Raw genomic sequence first — 19,043 nt, 5'->3', positions numbered from 1 at the left:
TTTTAAATGGATTTGTTTTTAAATATTTTCCTGTTATTCACTGCCAGGTCTGATTGGGGAAGGATAGAGATTCTGTTAATAAAACAGAAAAAAAATAGCAAGGGACTGATGTTTTAAACATCTTACAATTTTGGAATTTTAAACTAATTTAGAAGTTAGCAACATTTCAAAAATCTCTAGCATTTGCTCTCCCCTCTCAATACAAGAGAAAAGTGCTTTTGCCAAAAATGTAACTATATTTGATCAAGGTCACTACTCTATTCTTCCTTTAATTTGGCAAAGTATAAAGAAGATCAAAAAAGCTTCTCTCTATGATGGAGCATTTTCAAACTTTGCCAGATATTGGGATAGAAAGTATTTCCTCATCATTCCATCTCAGTTCTATGAATATCTTTTACCTAGGTAAAAAATTGACATTTTTCATAAATAAATCCTGCTATAGAGGAGAAAAATCTATATTCCTAGTATACTTCAATAGTTTGTTAATGTTTCGTGGGAATCAAGAAGAGAAGGAGCCCACATAGAAGTGGTAACAAAGCATGCGTTTTATGTATCTAGTATATGGCTTGTGATTGGTCTGTAAAAATCCACATATAAAAATACCAAACTCAATGAATGACTACTTGGTACAAAGACTTCAGATCTTAATTTTCCATTCAGGTTTTACTTTCTTGGTAGGTCATCATTCAATATGCAATTCAATGTAAGTTATCTAATAAAATGAATGCATTAATTTAGCTTTAAAAGCATATGTTGCCCCTCTCAGAAACTCTTTAAAACAATTAATAATAAAAACTCCAAGCAATGAATTCAATCACTGAAATAACATTTTTGTACAAGACAAGAAATTGATGCACTATAGCTTATATAACTTTTAGAACAATTCTTAAAAATAGTAGGGAAAACATGTGAAATTTGTATTTTCCCACTTTTATCCCATAGAATGTCAGCAATGGGCTGATTATCTTGCCAGAGAACTGACTTAAGAGTTGCAGAGAATTTTAGAAATTAAAATCAAAATTTAAAAAAATGTTTTTTTCCCCAAGAAAATAGTTCAAAAGTCACAAAGGGAGGCCAATTGTTTACTTTATAAGCAAACTTTATAATAATAAATGTGAGGCTTCTCTTATATGTATTACTATCTCCCAAAATGCGGTTATTCATTGCACACTATAACAAGAACAGATTCATGCATATACCATGGCTATTTGTTTCCAATGGGCAATTTTTTCTCAGATAAAAAGAAAATCACAGAGAAACCTCATTATACAGTGAGCTGCAGGCAAATGCACCTGTTTCTGCTGTTACAATGGCAAGGAAAATGACTAGATTTTAGCAGTCCTCTGTATATTCAATGTGTAGTAGATTCCATGTCATAGTTTCTGAAGTATGTAAACTAAATTCCTTTCGTGTGTCAGGGCCTACAATATATATGAAAATATATAAAATCAATGTAACATTTATAATACACATACATTTTTTTTAGAAAAGAATGTAAAATGATATAATCAGGCAGATTTCCTTTCCTGGTTTTAAAAGAGCAACACATACCAAGGGCCATAGAAAAGTACGGATATCACCCTTTTATTTTCTAGTCAATGTTGCTTCATAGATAAAATTAATTAATATTTATTATTTATGTTTAATCAATAAATGTAAAAATCCTTTCTTTGGCATTGGACAGTACTCTTCTGTTTACATTAGAAGGCCATGCAAAGTAGTTACTTAGGGAATCATTTTTCACTATAATACAGCAGTGCAACTTGTAAAAATTTCAAGCATCTTCTCAAGTGAAACAAACCTGATCCATAGTTGATGCACTGCCAGTTGAGCACAATTTTTGTACAAGATATCAAAGAAAAGACAACCCTTATGCTTTCAAAGGATATGCTCTCTGTATTCTTTCTTAAGAGACAAGTCTTTTCCAAGTAAATCAAATCTGTGCAAGGAATGGTTTTAAAAAGGCTCGGTTTCATAAACAATTTAAGCATTCCTTACTGTATCCACAAGAATTAAGCTTTCACTTCTAAATAACTTACAGATCAAGAACATAACATGATTGCACACTCTTTCAATAATAAGCAGCATATCTTAAAAGAGAGTAACAATAATAATAAATATTAAAATGTAAAATAGGATTTGTTTGGAGATGATTTACACCAGTACATTTGGAGAAATTAATAATTTAGCTGTAGCCTGAAAGGCTTTTCAAGAAAAACAAAACAAGACAAAGTTAAAATTATCAGTGCTGTAAATAAATTGGAATGTTCCAATGCAGTGCTAAAATGTCATAACAACCTCCCATCATACCTACATGGTACTGTTACTGTAAAATCTAAATGCTGAATATCACAAATGCAAATGCAGTTTTCAGCATTTGTGCATGTATGCATGTGTGTATGTATATATATATATATATATATATGTGTGTGTATATGTGTGTGTATGTATATATGTATATGTATATTCATACATACAATACACTATAAAGGTTTCTGTGTTAAGATAATTATTTAAAAAACATACAAAATTAAAGTCAGTAATTTTCTTTCAATATTTTTTTCTTCAAAACACATTTTAGGATTTTTTTTAAAAAAAAATCACACTGAAATTAGTTTGAAATCCAAGTAGTAATTCAATTATACATTTAAAAACAGTCAGCTCTAGTAATGTAAGTACTGAGGCTTAATTTCATTAGCATTTTTTTCTTTTGTTGCCAGTGCAAATCCAGATACAGTGAGTACAAACTGGATTATTTTAAAGAACACATGGTTTTAGTGAAACATTTTGTCTTATAATGCAAAACTCATTGCATATGCACGTATGATTAATATTAAATAATATATTTCAGTGCTGATCCATGAGTAAATTCTTACAGCAAGCTCAGTCAGAAACATAATTCACATTACATCAATTTTTGAGTGTTAAAATTGTCATATCAGGTATCCATGTGCAAAACATTTTGTTTTGTTACACTATTCCAAAGAAATTTCTTGTTAGAACTTTTCAGTACTTCCTCTTTCTGTGGTTTCCACACACACATCTGCACACGCACACACATGCACAAACATACACACAAACATACACCTCATCTTCCTATGCTATGGTCTAACAAAACGCTTTTCTGATCCAACCAGGTACCAAGTGCATGACTGCCTACATTGTATAGACAATCTTGATGCAGTGAAGAACAAAGGATGGTTTATGTTCATGTGTTGTTCCTAGCAAACATACGGTCCCCTCTCAGGGTGAGGTGCTGGAGCTGATACTGAAGCACTTCTGTATCAGCCGGTTCCTTGATGTTCATTCTGTCTAAATTGAGGTAGTCTAGGGATTTTGAGTGAGCTCTTTTACCTTTGAAAAGGCAGAGAGGCAAAGGACCATGAAATGCCTTGTATGGTTCATAAGGTAGTGGCTTGCTGCATTTATCCCCTGAGCTGGGCATCCGTCGCCTTCTACGGCCATTGATCGCTGGGATCTCATAAGGCTGGTAATATCTGCTTCTGGCTTTGCACACTCGGGAAGAACGAGAAAGTCCTGAATCAAGCTGTTTGGAGCGCAAAGTAGGCCCTATCATTTCAACTTTATTCTGTTCTTCTACAGTGCACTTCTGAGCTAATTTCAGGAGCTCCTCTCCAGTAGTGAAGCCAACCAAGTAATTAGAATCCATGTGGAGGATTTGGTAACCTGAAACAGTCTGGCGCATTGGTGAGCATGGGGTGCTGGAGCAGCGAGGTTTCTCGTTGTCTGTTTTGCTTGTAGCACTCACGTCAGCGATAGGCAAGGGGAGGGGAGCTAGCATAGATCTGGCCTCTCCATTAATGTCAACTTCCATTTTAAGTAAGAATCCAACAACCTAAAAATACAAAAGAGTTGTATTAGCATGACACAAGCACAGATGGAACTGACAAGTGGCAGTCACTTCTGTCTTTAGATCTCACTTTGCAGAGACTTCATTGTAAACAAGAACATGGTTACAAACGGATGACTGGAGCTCGACTTACATTCCATTTTTGGCAAAACACTGGTATGTGTCTTTGCCTATCTACCCTTCTTCTTTCCTACCAGGTTCAGCTCCCAACCTTTATCCATAAACTGTAAATAATAATTACCCTCTCAATCCAGGACTACCTGTGGATAGTAAACATAATGATAGTTCTGAGTATAACCATATTTCATTCACCAGATCTTACCCTAATAGTAGAGCCAAAGACAGCAAATTAAAGGGAACCATACAGCTGAAAGAAGTAAAAGCAAAGAATTATCTTCAAGATAAAATTTAAAATGTTGTTTTATTTTCATATGCTACCACCAATTAGGGTCCAAGTCAGTGTTTAATTTTCTTAATTACATGCAGACGAAATCCTTAAACAATAGGAACAGTCGTGTTGGCTTGAATCCTTCTCTATAGAATTCACTGAAAATTGTTTTCCCTAAAGCAACTCTGCCCTTGGTATCTCCTTCCATGTTATACTGAAATGAATCTAATATTCCAAGTACATAGCTAAGCAACAGCTAAAATATCTAGCGTGTTTTTCTAATTACTTTCAGTGGGAGCTCGTTTGTGGGGAATAAGCCCCCAACTCATTTTCTACTCCCTACTCACCCACAGCACACAACCCTTAGAGTACTGAATTTAGCTCAGATAGAAAACAAAGTGATTATGTCTCAGATAAAACCCTTAATAAAAACTGGAGTGATCCAGAGATTAGGTTGATGCCCTTTTGTCAGTGAGTTAAGCTGTTCTTATTTACAAAGGGATATTCTTAGTTTGCCACATTTTATAACTTTTTATAATATAACTTTTACAATATAATTCTTGTTTGCAATTATTTGCTTTTGTGATATGGCGTTGTCATGTACTGACAATATAAGGTGTTGTGAAGCTTAGCTGCCTCTAAATGATGCTTGAGAATTTTGGAAGGCAGAACTGTTTTTACTCATGTAACTCTATCCATAAGAAATTAGTATTCATCTATTTTCTGATATGCCGAAAGGTAAATGGATGGATACTGGAGACTCTTCTCCATTCAAAACATTCAGAAAATGAGTAAGACACTATTATCTAACTCCACTTACAATTAACAGGATAACAGAGTTGGAAGGGACCTTGGAGGTCTTCTAGTCCAACTCCCTGCTCAGGAGGAGACCCTATACCATTTCAGACAAATGTTTGTCCAATCTCTTCTTAAAAATCTCCAGTGTTGGAACACCAGAACTTTGGAAGGTAAATCATTCCACTGCATGTTATAAAATTTATCCTTTGTTTCAGGTTGGTTCTCTCCTTGATTAGTTTCCATCTATTACTTTGTGTTACGCCTTTAGGTGCTTTGGAGAATAAGTTGACTCCTTCTTTGTGGCAACCCCTGAGATATTGGAACACTGCTATCATGTCTCCCCTACTCCTTATTTTAATTAAACTAGACATACTCAAGTCCAGCAACCATTTCTTTCTGATTTCTAGAAATGATAGTAATTTTGATTTTAGACAATCTTGAGCAACCTTAATATTTTGCCCATGTTTAAAGGACTATTTAGGGAGAAAAAAGCAGCGTGCACCTTCTCACCATCTAGCCTTTTTAAAAAATTGTATGGCATGTGTTAACCAGGGATCACAGAGGTGGCTGGCTGCCTCTGTGAAAGGAATTTTTTCAGGCGGTGTTATCTTTACCCGCGGGATGCCTGAATGCCAGTAGACAATTGGGGGAGGCTCCTTTTTTGTCCCTACACAGTTTATTCGCTCACGGGAATCGACTCATCAATCTCAGCGGTGCGCAGGCCCATGTGAACCACTGTGGCTCCCACTATCTAGCCTATGCCTTATCATTATACATGCATTATATTTGACATTTACATTAAATATACTACCAGGGTCACAAAAATAAAATAAAAATTAAGACATGAGTGTACCTACTGGGATTTGCCAACCTCAAACTAAACAAAAAAGACCAGCAAGTAATAGTAGCAACTTACACCCCCCCCCCTATGGTTTACAGAGTCAGCATATTGCCCCCAAGAATCTGGAAAGATGGAAGGCTGAGTCAACTTGAGCCAGCCAGAATCAAACTCCTGGCAGTGAACACGTAAGGCTGCAATACTGCATTCTAACCACTGTGGCAACACAGCTCGTCACTAACTCATCACCATCTCTTGGTTATAACACCCTCACTTACAAAAGGGCTATATGTGATCCTCTACTGGAATCACTTGATAATGTCTATATTTGAACTGATTTTGAATTCTTGATTCTTGGAATGCTTTGTGTAAAACAATCCAAAATGAAACTAACTGAACATGTACTCTCCAAGTGCAGATAATAATGAATAGTAAAAATGGGTACTTTAATAGTTCATTACAGATATGCCCATATACACATATTGGGAACTCTCGAAGTATATTCTTTTATATCTGTATGATTTATTAGGAGTACAATTCATAGAGTATGTATTCAGTCTTTCTAGCCAGAAGTTTATGATTTGTATAGCAAGTATAATTGAAGACCAATGAATTTTAAATCACAACTGAACATTTTACTGAGTGGGTTTGTAGCTGATTCTGGATTTTATTTTTCCTCATTTTTCTGTACTCCAACTGTTCTGGATAGTTGGGGAGAATACTCTGGAATAATTTTTGTAGGGTATTCCCAACAGGTTAATCATTCCCATCTAGTTTTATTAATAGAAATTTACCATTGGAATTTGCTCTTTCTTTTAATGTTGTTATTGTAGGCCTCTTTTTGTCAACACTTGAACTAAAAAATAAAATTAGCACAAATAAAGTGCAAGTATTCTTCACAAACTCCCCTGCCCCTCTTCTCTTGTATCATTGCCTTTCAGAATAGTTGTTTAGTTTTTTTAAAAAATTCTGGTATTGATTTGTATGTAGGATAAAACCAGACATCTAAGGCTCCTTATATAAGTATGGCACATTGACCTGCAGTTATGATGGATGTACATTAGCAGGTCTCCATAACCTGTGGCCTACCAATCCTCTGATGGCAGGATCCACCACTGCCTAGGTTTTTGCGTCACCTTTCATCCCAATAGGCATTCTGCTGAGTACCTGCAGTACCAACACAGCCAGTTCCACTGCTGAGCAGTTGATCTGCCTGCCAGCTATTCCTTTGTGACCTGTAATTATTTTTAAAGTAAACTTTCCTTTCTACGAGTTATGTGGGTCTGACATTAGCATGGTAATTATATATCTGTTTATGCAATAAATCATGGTGATGCTAATATTGCTGTTAATATGGGCCAATGAACTTGGAAAGCACATTTGCCACATGAAACTGAGTAACACTTGCATTTTCCTTGTAGACTGTGGAATATTACAAAGGACAGCTGGCTGATTCTTTCTTAGCTGTTTTGTACAAATAATTTTGAAGGTCAACAAACTTTTGTTTTCAGTATAAGGAATAACATTTTAATATCAAGTTCTCTAACGTTTAGCATGATGGCTGAGAAATGTAGAAGAATAGCTAACTTAGCATTACATTTCTCTAAAATGTAATATTTATATCACTTGCTATTCCAGAAAGGCAACAAATCTCACACAGATTTCATAGACCAAACGCTTTAAGTATTAAAAATGGCAATGTCTGCATGTCCTTACAATTTCCTCATCCAACCCAATGGTCTCCAGTTATGTTGGGGCTACAGTTTTCAGAATTGCCAGTCAACCCAGCTAAATTACCTAAAAATTGTGGATACGTAGTTACCACATATCTGGGAGGAATCATTCAAGTGAAGAATGTCTTATATTAATCAAATAGCATATAAAGGTTACGAACATATGGATTATTTATTTATTGACTAAAATCTATTATTATTCAACAAAACAAACTCTTCATGGCTGTCAAACTTATACTTTACCCATTGTTCAAAAAACCTTTTAAGTCAGTGAGCTTTAATCCAGTTTTATTAATGCAATGTCCAAGATGTCCATGTGTGAGAAGAAGGGTAATAAAAGATATTCTGGGGAGCATCAGCATTTTCTTTTTGAACTCCTCTAGACTCTACATCTGAAAATTACTTCCACGATTAAAGGAACATTTTTAATGCTAACCAAAAAACAAAACTTTTAGAATTTCACAAATTATGAACCCCAACAAAAGAGAAGCAGGATGCATGATTTTCCTGAGCAGTCAGTCAGCTGCATATAGGATCATACTTGATAGGAATAAAGTACTAGCCCTTTAAGGATTCAAGAAATTGTGGCTGGGATAATTAAGCTATTAATCATAATACTTTAGGTGGAAATTTTTTCTAATGTACAATTTCATAGAACATAACATATACAATATGCAGTAGTTTTACCAACTTGCTTCTCTCCAATTGTAACTGCCAACATTTCAAGAGAGCAAGGATTTTCTCAGAGATCATTTTTATCCAAGAATTCTATGTGTTTCATTTCATATGCATCCAGTGCCCAATTAGGAAAATTGGTAGTAGTAAAAGGTAGTAAAAAAAAGAGTAGGGTTGTCATCCTCGCTGGACTTATTGTTCTATAGAGAAACTGTAATCAGAGCATGACTCAAGCAATCATAAAATCACAGCAGTGGAAGGAGCCATTTAGGCAATCATGTCTATACTTGGTATAAAAATGCAAAGTTAAAAAAAAATCATAGAATGTTGTTGTCTCTAGCTCTTCTTTATGTAAGCACTTTTAAACTAATTTATAATATTCAGGTAGTTCTTCCTGCAACTTAAATTATTTCTACTCTGCACTATTAAATGACAAAGCTTTGACCTTCTGTGTGACATTATTTCTGGGACTCAAAGAATGCAGTCATATCCCCTTCCCCCACAAGTCTAAAGTCTTCTTCCATCTTTTCTTGCAGGATTTTCTTTTTACCCTCTCATCATCCTTGTGATCTTCTCTTGACCTGTGCAGTTGACCTGAATCCTTCTTAAAATGTGTTTTCTTAAATTGATGTATTGCTGAAAATGGGATTTGACTAACACAGAATAAAATGGCATTTGTGTTATTCTGCAGCTATATTTCATTGCTGACTCATATTGTTTGCAGTTAACGGCTATTCTAAGATCATCTTCACATGTAATGTCATTTAGGCAGGTAACCTGAACTCATGTATGGGATTTCTATTTCCTAAGTGAAAAAGTGCACCTGTCTATATTTAACTTCATTCTATAACTTACAGCTTCTTTCTTTTAGGATTGGATTATTTTAAATTTTCTAGAGTATTAGCTAAGCCACTAATTTTTTCATGAAATCTGATAAACATTCCATCCCCTTCTTCATCCAAGTCATTAACATGTTAAAGAATATCAATAAAAATGTTTAATATTTCAGTTTAATGAGAACCTACTGAACAACACAGATTTCCTGCAATTTCAAGTCAGCTTTAACCATCAAGTAGAGGATATAATTAAAACATTCTAGAATTTTTGTCCACTCAGCTATAATAGAAAAATATCCACTGATACAAGTCTGTAATTTTCCTAAGAGAGTAATAGTATGAGAAAATGATAAAAGGTGTTTTTTTGCCGTATCACCCATGTAAAATATCACACTCAAATCATTTTTGTTACGGGTGATAATTAAGACTGGTTCATTGTGAAAATGAAATCATATCAACCCATCTTAGTCCCTAGTGATTATTCTCTCCCTAGCAACAGATGTTTCCTAGAAATGTTTTCCGTGTACAGATGTCTGAAAATATTTATGTAGTTCATACATATTATATTTCTTCAGACTTATTCTCCAGAACTTCTATCCTATGTATAATTCAACAGTTCCTTGCATATTCATATATGAAGATTTCTAAAATTTTCAGTCAGTGGATACTTTCAGAATTCATGTAAAGCTTACGACAGAAGAGTTACATGATGTATATGCTCATTTGTGAAATGGCTAAAACTATAATTATAACCAGTTATTATGCTAATAGGGATATAACTATAAACAGCTGAAGGGAGGGCTTCAAAATAATGATCTTTTAAATCTAGGTTTTTACTTTTACTTTTTTTTTTTTTAGAAAAAATAGATCTAAAATCAAACCGAAGAAGTTCAAAGATAAGCAAAACACTACCCAAGGAGAAAATAACACACAGGCAACATATATTTCATTATGAATAACAGCAGGAAGACAAAAAATAGACTACACAAAAACAAAACCAACAAAACCAGCCAAAAACTAAAAGGCAAGAGTGGCAAAATGAGAGCCAGTTTGTTCTAGTGGTTAAGGCACCAGGCTAGAAAGCAGGAGACCCTGAACTCAAGTTCCACCTTAGCCACGAAAGCTAGCTAGGTAACTTTGGGCCAGTCACTTGCGCTCAGCCCAACCAATCTCACAGGGTTGTTTATGTGAGGAAAATAGGAAGATGAAGGTGTCCTATGTATGTTTGCTACCTTAAGTTACTTATGAAAATAATAAAAATGAGGAAATGAATGAATGAAGGCATCAGACATGAACAGAACAATGTCTCCCTCCTACATCCTCACCCTTTATTTTTCAAAAATTATCTGGGGTCCACGGAAGTCCCAGAGGTGTTCCTGGATATAAATACGGCACTGGAGACTGGCAGATCCACCATACATTTCCATCTCCTAGATTACAAATAAACATATAAATAACATATATTCATAAATGACTGGAGCCTAATGGATACCAATGAAGATAACTTTGCATATAAATACTTCTACCATATAATTCTATATCATAAAATCATGCATTAGTGTTTAATAAGGATTTTTCCCCCAAACTAGATTCTGGCATGTCTCTCTGATAACTTACATTTGTATGGGATTGTATTAAATCTTACTCTACTGGGCCTGGAATCAGATTTATTTTTAATCTTATTGATCTATTGATGCCTTTTTATGTCTCTCTCTTTGTATGTTTGTGTGTTTGTATGTATATTTATTTTTGTACACACACACACACACACACACACATGTCATTACAATAGTAAAAATAATTACACACCAGATTTAGAGAAATAAACATACAGCAGATAAACATGTGTACACAAACACACACACACACACCTTCAGGCCTAATCTTAAATATCAAGAGACAAGCTACAAAACTATGATGCTTTGGATATTAACATCCTTCACCCTCTGGCACTCAAAGGGACATAGCATGTATACAATACTCAGATTTTCTGAACCTGTGACGTATATTGTTAGAAGCAGATCTCAGATTTTGCTTGTTAGAAAATTACTTATGGAAATGGCAACAGCAAATCAAAACACAGCAATTTTAGCAATTTTATATCAACACAGAAAAATAATGTATAATTTTACTAGATTGCTGGGTATGATTTTGGGCTACAATGCTCTTATATTCAGTATTATTGAATACAGTATTATTGTTGGGCTTAATGTTTTAAAGTTAATGTTGCCATTAGTTTTTATGTTACTGTTAACAATTGTTTTAAAATATAGTTTTGTTACTATACACCTTTTTTTCTTTTTTTACTCTAAAAGTCAACCACAAAAAACCAAAATTTAAAAGTGAAGCTGCATAACTAAAAGTCCTGGGATTATCTTAAAAAAAATCAGGTGAGAAATAAAATTACTGCAGGACAGTATTTATTTATAGCATGCTGCCTTTGCTGAAAATATTCAGCAGTCATCTTATCTGCAAAAAAAAAAAAAGCCTTCAAGCATTGGCATGATTTTTAATAACTTTGCCATTGGTTGAAATGAAAACATTACATTTTTCTTGTCTAAACACCAAATTTTATTTGCAGTCATTCTGCAGAGATTCCTCCTCATTATTTAGATCTGATTTAGGGGAGCAGATCTAGGAAGATACATTTGAAGGCAAGCCAGATGAAAGCAAACTCTCTGTTATGCAGGGAATCTGTAGCTGCCAAGAGCTCTCCATAGTGCTACTTCCTTTTATGGACAATGAGGCAAGGCAGCAGTACCATGGAGAGTCCTTGAAGCACGTGGGCATACATACGCACAGGCTTAAAAACTATGCTTCAGAATCAGCTCTATTCCTCAATGGGAATAGACAGCGGTGCCATGAAGTATATGCTGCAAATAGCAGATGGCAAAATGTCAGAGCTCCACTACCTACTATGAAACTGCAAACAAAAGAAAAACATAAGTACATCAAACATCAAAAGCTGTACATAGCCTGAAGCTTGCTCAGATTTATGGCTTTGCTCTCTGGCTTCTTAAAGTCTTATAAAATCAAAGGTTTAATATAGTCAAATGGCTTACATTTAAGAGCCGGAGTGTACATGAAGGAATCGCACTGCTTTCACATTTGTTTTTCACTGTAAAAATATTGACACCTCCTACAAGGTATATCTCCTACCTATGCAAAGGGTAAGTATATATAGGATACAGCAAGGATCAAAATGCCACTGAAACCAGCAGCATGTTTAAATAGAGACTGGGCTACTTCTCTGAATGCGAACGTTATTTAATAGTTTTAATTTTAAAACCCGTTCATAAAATAGCTAATAAGCGAAGACTGGCGGTCCAAGAACGAACGTCATACATGTTAAGCCACACCAAGCTTAGGTAAGTATACCCCGAGAGTCAAAAGCACACGTATTCACACGCCCACAACAACCTACACCGGGCACAAAAGTAGGCCAAACGACGGCTCGCACTTTTTATAAACACCGCACGCGCGAATTCGACCTCTACGCATTCCCCGAACGAAACCCCACAACGCGCCGCCTTCGCCGAGCCAGAGACACGCAGACACAATGAAGCCACTGCTGCGTCACGGAAGCTCGGGAAGGCAGGCAGGCGCGCGCGCGCAGGGATTTCTGCGCTCGCAGGGGGTCCGACGGGCACCCGCAAACCCAGCCACAGCGTCGGCGAGTGTTTACCTTGCAACCGCGCATATAGGTGACCTCTAGAGAACCGGCCACCTCATCTCCGCCGTCGGGAATCTCAAGAGGCAGCCCCCTCCCCCTCCCGGGCTTCCACCAAGCCGGGCGCGCCCGCTGTGTTTACAAGCACTGGGTTGGCAGCGCCCACCCACCTATCCCTTCCCTCCGCCAAGCACACGCGGGCTTGTGCCACAAGGACGCCCGCACCGCAGTCAGCGGGTGGGAGCGCGCCTGCTCCCTCTTCGCGTCGCCGCTCCTCGTCCGCCCGGCTGCCGCCTCGCCCTCCTGCTCTGCAGCTCTTACAGCTGCCGGGGCCCATCCCGCCCGCAGCCTTCCAAGGGCGGGCCGCAAGCCCTCCACCGGCTCAAGCGCCGTCTTTGGCGTCGATGGCGCCCCCACCCCTCCTCCCTCCACCCCAGGCCTACCGACACCATCCCGGTCTCCTCCTACCTGCGGTCCAGGATGCCGGGGCCTGCGGGCCGCGCTCCCGCCGCCCGCGACGCTGAGCAGGCGAAAGAGCAAGCGAGAGGCAAGCGGCAGCCCCTCCCCGCTCTCTTATTTTGCCGGCTTGGGGCGGGGATTGGAGTTGGCGTGGCGAGGCGGAGAGCCGCTCCTCCTGCCGCGGTCCCGCCCACCGGTGCCTCCGTTAATGCCCTGCCTTATTTCCCGGCCTGGCTCTAAGCGTGGGAAATGCGGAGCGCGTAAAGTCGTTTTTGCCTTCTAGCGGCGCCTTTCTCCCCCTACCCGTCCTTATTCCTTTGGTGGCCGCCGCCGCCGCCTTTCGCGCGTTTTTGTTCGGTCAGAGCTGATGGAATTCATGAAGTCATAAAAGAAGGAAAAGAAAGTTCCGGGCACTTGACACTTTTTCGCCTTATCTCAGTCCAGGACATTCGTAGTTGGAAATCAAGCCCATACATTCTCGGGCACCCATAGGTCTTCGTGAGGCTGTAAGCTTTCTTTCATGAAATCTGGGACTACAACAAGGATGACAAAAGATGTTATGACATCCATTTGCCTCTCAGGTGGCTGACTGGCCTTAGCGCTAAACTGTTAGTACTTGGATGGGAAATTATTAGAGCAATTGGTGGTTGGGGAATTCTGGGAGTTGAAGTCCACGCATCTTAAACGTTTCCAAGTTTCAGAAATATCTAAATATCAGGACGGGTGGACAACGCTGGAAAATCGAAAACATCCTGGAAGAACACAAAATGTTTTTCCCCTGTTAAAGATGGCTGGACAATAAAGACAACAGGATTCAAAGTAAACTGTTTTCCTTTAGAAAGTCCTTCCCAAACCTGAGTAAATTGCCCATAATTGGGTAAAAATGTTTTTTTTCCCCTTTGGGTAACAACACATGAACCCATTACCCAAGAGATAAATATTTTAAGATTGCCAGATTTTTAATAAATTTCTCAGTAGACCTGATTTCATCTTGCTGTTGTGTCCTTTTCAGTTTGACTGGTTTAGCTAACAGCTCTTCCTTAGAAATTTTATCCTTTTTTCTCTCCAAATGTTTACCCCTCAGTGGTGGCTTCTGTTGCAATGTCATTTCATTTAACATCATGACATATGAGATAGCTTAGGCTGATAGCAACTAGATATAAAGCAATTAATTCATAAGTTTCATGAGATTGTGAGAATTTCAACATAGGAGTCTCCCAGTTCTTTTCCAGGCTACAGATTTAAAGTTAATATATCATTGAATACACTAAGTCTTTTATGTTGCAAGTCTTTGAGCACTGTGTGCGTGTGTACGTACATACAACATACATGTATGTACGTACATACAACATAAATACAGAGTACAATACAATAGCAGAGTTGGAAGGGACCTTGGAGGTCTTTTAGTTCAACCCCCTGCGTAGGCAGGAAACCCTATACCATTTCAGACAAATGGCTATCCAACATCTTAAAGACTTCCAGTGTTGGGGCATTCACAACTTCTGGAGGCAAGCTGTTCCACTGATTAATTATTCTAATGGTTAGGAAATTCCTTCTTAGTTCTAGGTTGTTTCCCTCCTTGATTAGTTTCCACCTTGATTAGATAGATAGATAGATAGATAGATAGATAGATAGATAGATAGATAGATAGATAGAGATAGATAGATAGATAGATAGATAGATAGATAGATAGATAGATAGATAGTCATTATTATCTATTTACCCTTACTAGTAAAATTATACACTAAATAAAGGAGAATTGAAAGAATAGAAACTGCAGGAAAAAATACATAAACAAGTTATTTCTAATGTTCATAACAAGTATAAACAGTTTTTCCATTTTTTATTTATTTATATAACATAAAAATTTAATTTCCATCAAACTGTGTAATCTGAGTACAATTGAAGTATAAACAAATAACTCTTCACCCTTGTAACAGTTATCTCTTATCCCATATTTCATATCTTATCTAAATGCACATCCATAAAATATTTTCTGGATTGGCATCCAGAATTATAGATCCAGTATGAAAACATTTTACAGGTCTTAGTGTATTATTTGTATTTTTCTTTTGTTTTTTAAAATTTGTCAGTTTCTTTTGTATATCCAGCAAAACATCCTTTTCAAAACCATTCTCTTGGTTGGACATTGATAGAACTACATTCTGTACTTTTTGTCGTCAGATAAAATTAATTCTATATCTGTTATTTCATTTACATCTTTTAGAAATAATCCATTCATAGCTGATATCATTGCTAACTGTTGATATTGTGGTTCTAGCTACATTCTTCAAATATCCCCTTTAATATTTCTGATACTACACTGTTTTGTATCATTCTGTAAATCCCAGTGTTAACTGATATCAGGTTTGTATTTTTCTTCTGCTTTAAATCTTTAGTTCCCTCAGCACTGTTTCTAAAATAATCACTTATCTTTTCTTACAACTTATATTTGATATTATCCTTCTGTTGATGCAGCCTACCACTGCACTGGATTTCTTGGCAGCCCAGGACATTGCTGGCTCATATTTAAATGGTTGTCCACCTAGTTCCCTCTCAGTTACTGCTATTGAGCCTGATACTATACCTGTGCATTTAGTTTTTCTTGCCTAACTCTGTTAGGTAGTGCCCGGTTTTCAACTCTTGTCAAGATCCTTCTGCATCTTGAGTTTATATTCTAAAGCAGAGGTGTCAAACTTGCGTCATCACGGTGGTGCCACATGACATATCAGGACTTTTTTCCCTTTTGCTAAAGTGAACAGGGCCAGTACGTGACGCATCTGGCCTATGGGCCGTGAGTTTGACACCCCTGTTCTAAAGTTTGGATGTTTTTCCCAGCTGGGGGTGGTCTGCAAATTTGATATATCATCACATCTAAATTATTTATGAAAACATTGATGAATACTGGTCCTAAGACAGAACCTTAAATTCCACTGCATGCTACATGCAGCATCCCTCCATTTAGATATAGCTCCATTGAAGATTGTTGAGCACAGTTGATCATCTAATTGCAAATCCACCTGGTGGTGATTCTGCCTAGCCCATATTTTTCTATCTTATATAGAAATGGGCTGTGATCTACTTGGTCAAATACTTACTGAAGACTAGTAAACTATGTCCACAGTATTTCCCTGATCCACTATTTTAGATACTTTGTCAAAGAATGCAATAAGGTTTGCCTGCATGACTTGTTTTTAACAAGTCCATGTTGATTTCTAGTAAATAATTATAATAAACTCCAAAACAACTGAAGCATTACTTGAACACAATCAACATTGACAAAATCATCATCAGTCAATTGCAAAAGGCAGCTTTGCTTGGAACAGCTGATATCCTGTGACTATACCTTTAATAGTATTAAATAACAAATCTGCCTATCCCAGGTCCTCAGGAAGGACTCAATAGGTGAATAAAAATATCAAATCCCATGTAAACATTTGGCTGACTATGCAAACAACCATAATAATAATGAACCATAATTTAAATAATTGTGACAGATGTCCGAGACAAGTTCTAAAGTGCATTCTTTTCCCAATGACTTAATGACACAAGATAATGGTATCATTTTGCATAATGTTTTTTGTGGACACTACTATCTTTTTGCTTGATAATTTGTTATATTGCAATTTGTAATTTTGTAATAGCGAATTAATGCAGCAAATTGTGTAATATTACATTTGTCCTATTTTGAACTTTTTGAAAAGAATTTCATATTTAAAGAAAAATCTGATGCAACACACAATTATTATGGCATGTAATTTATTATGGCATGTAATGTATGAATGCTGAATAGCAATGCTATATATTGCATTATATTATCTTTCTACCAGTTGTTATTTTTGAGAGAGATCATTCACATACTGCTCTCACATCTTTACAATTATACTTTTTCGCTTTGTTGTCTAATTCATTTCTTAACTTGGCCTGATTTCTAGAATAGGTCAAACCAAACTCAGATGGATTATTTGAGCAGACTGTTTCCATTCAGTGTTTTAAAGATGCCTATTACAATCTTTGACAAATAAAAATGCCAGCTTTCATGGTGACTTTGGGGTCGTGCAGATTGAGAATATCTACTCAATATTATTAAACTTCATAAAAAATAATGGAAAATGAAAAATAGAGTTCTAGAAACATTTTAGAAATTGTGATTGGCATTTAGAAATTTATTTTTATTTGCAATTCTATGGTTAATTTGCAAAACCAGGGCTGTCGTATTGGCAGCTAATTATCCCTCTGTTCTTTTCACGATCATGGGGGAAGCCATTGCCTGCAACCAGCCAGATCCTTTCTAGCCTTCCATGGTTTGGGGTCTTTGTATGGAGTTTTGTCTCTCTGGGTTTTCACACTCCAAATAATAACTGACACTTGCCATGGACACTTCTCTTCCCTCTTTTCTGCAGCCTTTTCACTCCAGCTTCTCCTTCCACAGCAGCAATAAACCTTTATTCTCCATTCATTTTCTTTTCCAATTTTGGGTTACTCCAGGAGTATGTCCTGCAGCTACTGAGGAGGTTGGTAGTCCCCCAGTCGATAGTTTTTAACACTTATATACCTCCCCCTACCAATGGGATTGCTCACTCAAAATCTCCCCTCCTCACTCCTGGTCGTCATCCATAACAGCCCAGCTATCCTTCAAGAATACATTTAAGCTGGAGGTGGGGGGAGTGGGGGACACTACTTTTTCCTTCACTCCATGTCTGGCTCATACCAGCAAAATCCCAGTCACAACAGGCTTTAGCATCCATATGCCACAGACCTAATCTCTGATTCCTATGCCTTTACAATTGTATAATGGATACCACTAATAATCTGTGGGATACTACATTTACTAAATTTCTTCCTGTCACTCAAATCTAATGTAATTATATACTTGAGCCAAATTTTTAAAAAAGGATTCTTTACTGGTCAGAAATACTTTCCTATGAACAATTTAGTATCCCATCTTTGAAAGTTATACAATATATCTTATAGTATCTTGAGTTGAGGGCGTGGCAACTCACAATCTAACTGGTATTCTGGACAGCAATAATTCTCATAACAGTATAAACAACAATAAATATATACCTGTTTCATTATGAAATCATATTACTTATGCCTCTGTAAATTAAAAGATACCATATTTTCCAAAGTATAAGACACCTTTTTCCCTCCAAAAAGAGGGTGAAAATCTGGGTGCGTCTTATACACTGAATACAGCATTTTTGCCCTCCCGAAACCCTGCCCCCTTTGCAAAAATGGACGTGCAGAGGGTTTGGGAGGCTGGGGTGGGGGAAAACGAGCAAAAAATGGGCCCTTCACAAAAAACAAGGCATGCAGAGGGTTTGGGAGGCCTTTTTAAATTTTTTTAAAATCTTCAAAATCTTGGTGCACCTTAAACTCTGGTGCATCTTATACTCCAAAAAAATACAGTACGTTTCATTAATAGTTTCAATCATTAACATAGCTAGCTATTGAGCATTTTCTTTAAAGCCATTTCAAAATGTCACCAAAATATAGAATAAGGTAGTATAAATTTGATACAAACTTATTAATGGCTTTAATTCTATTGCAGTGAGCTAATGTAATAAAGTAACAGTAATGAGCAAAGGTGGCTGTACTCTAAAATGAGACTGACTTAAAATGGAATTTCTTTTTCTGAGAAAATTTGAATTTAGTCTATTTTGTGTTGCTAGCAATAGAACTACAGAACAAGAAAGAATCTTAAAAATATTTCATTTTGATTAATGAATAGGTTAGATGTTCTAATGTTGAAATACTTTATCTATCATATAG

At 36.7% G+C, this 19,043-nt stretch overlaps 1 protein-coding gene across 4 annotated transcripts; it reads right to left on the bottom strand.

Annotated features, from left to right (window-relative positions):
• Positions 1-523: 523 nt before the first annotated feature.
• MACIR (macrophage immunometabolism regulator) lies at positions 524-13,401 on the bottom strand. Of its 4 annotated transcripts, XM_014063610.2 has the most exons (4): positions 13,278-13,398; positions 10,465-10,569; positions 4,194-4,238; positions 524-3,856 (listed from the first exon to the last, which is right to left on the bottom strand). In XM_014063610.2, the coding sequence occupies exon 4, from the start codon at positions 3,833-3,835 to the stop codon at positions 3,209-3,211; it is 627 nt and encodes a 208-aa protein (XP_013919085.1). In that variant the 5' UTR covers positions 3,836-3,856; positions 4,194-4,238; positions 10,465-10,569; positions 13,278-13,398; the 3' UTR covers positions 524-3,208. The 4 variants fall into 4 exon arrangements, with proteins under 4 accessions (XP_013919085.1, XP_013919084.1, XP_013919083.1 ...); XM_014063609.2 differs by lacking the exon at positions 4,194-4,238; XM_014063608.2 differs by lacking the exons at positions 4,194-4,238; positions 10,465-10,569 and having other exon boundaries at positions 13,278-13,401.
• Between the last annotated feature and the right edge of the window lie 5,642 nt (positions 13,402-19,043).

This window comes from Thamnophis sirtalis, unplaced genomic scaffold, assembly GCF_051295495.1.
Source record: "Thamnophis sirtalis isolate CommonGarterSnake01/CBP01778 unplaced genomic scaffold, rThaSir2_p1.2 scaffold_5, whole genome shotgun sequence".
NCBI classification, from domain to species: Eukaryota; Metazoa; Chordata; class Lepidosauria; order Squamata; family Natricidae; genus Thamnophis; species Thamnophis sirtalis.
Note: the sequence above shows the minus strand (reverse complement) of the source record. Positions and strands in the feature narration are given on the sequence as shown.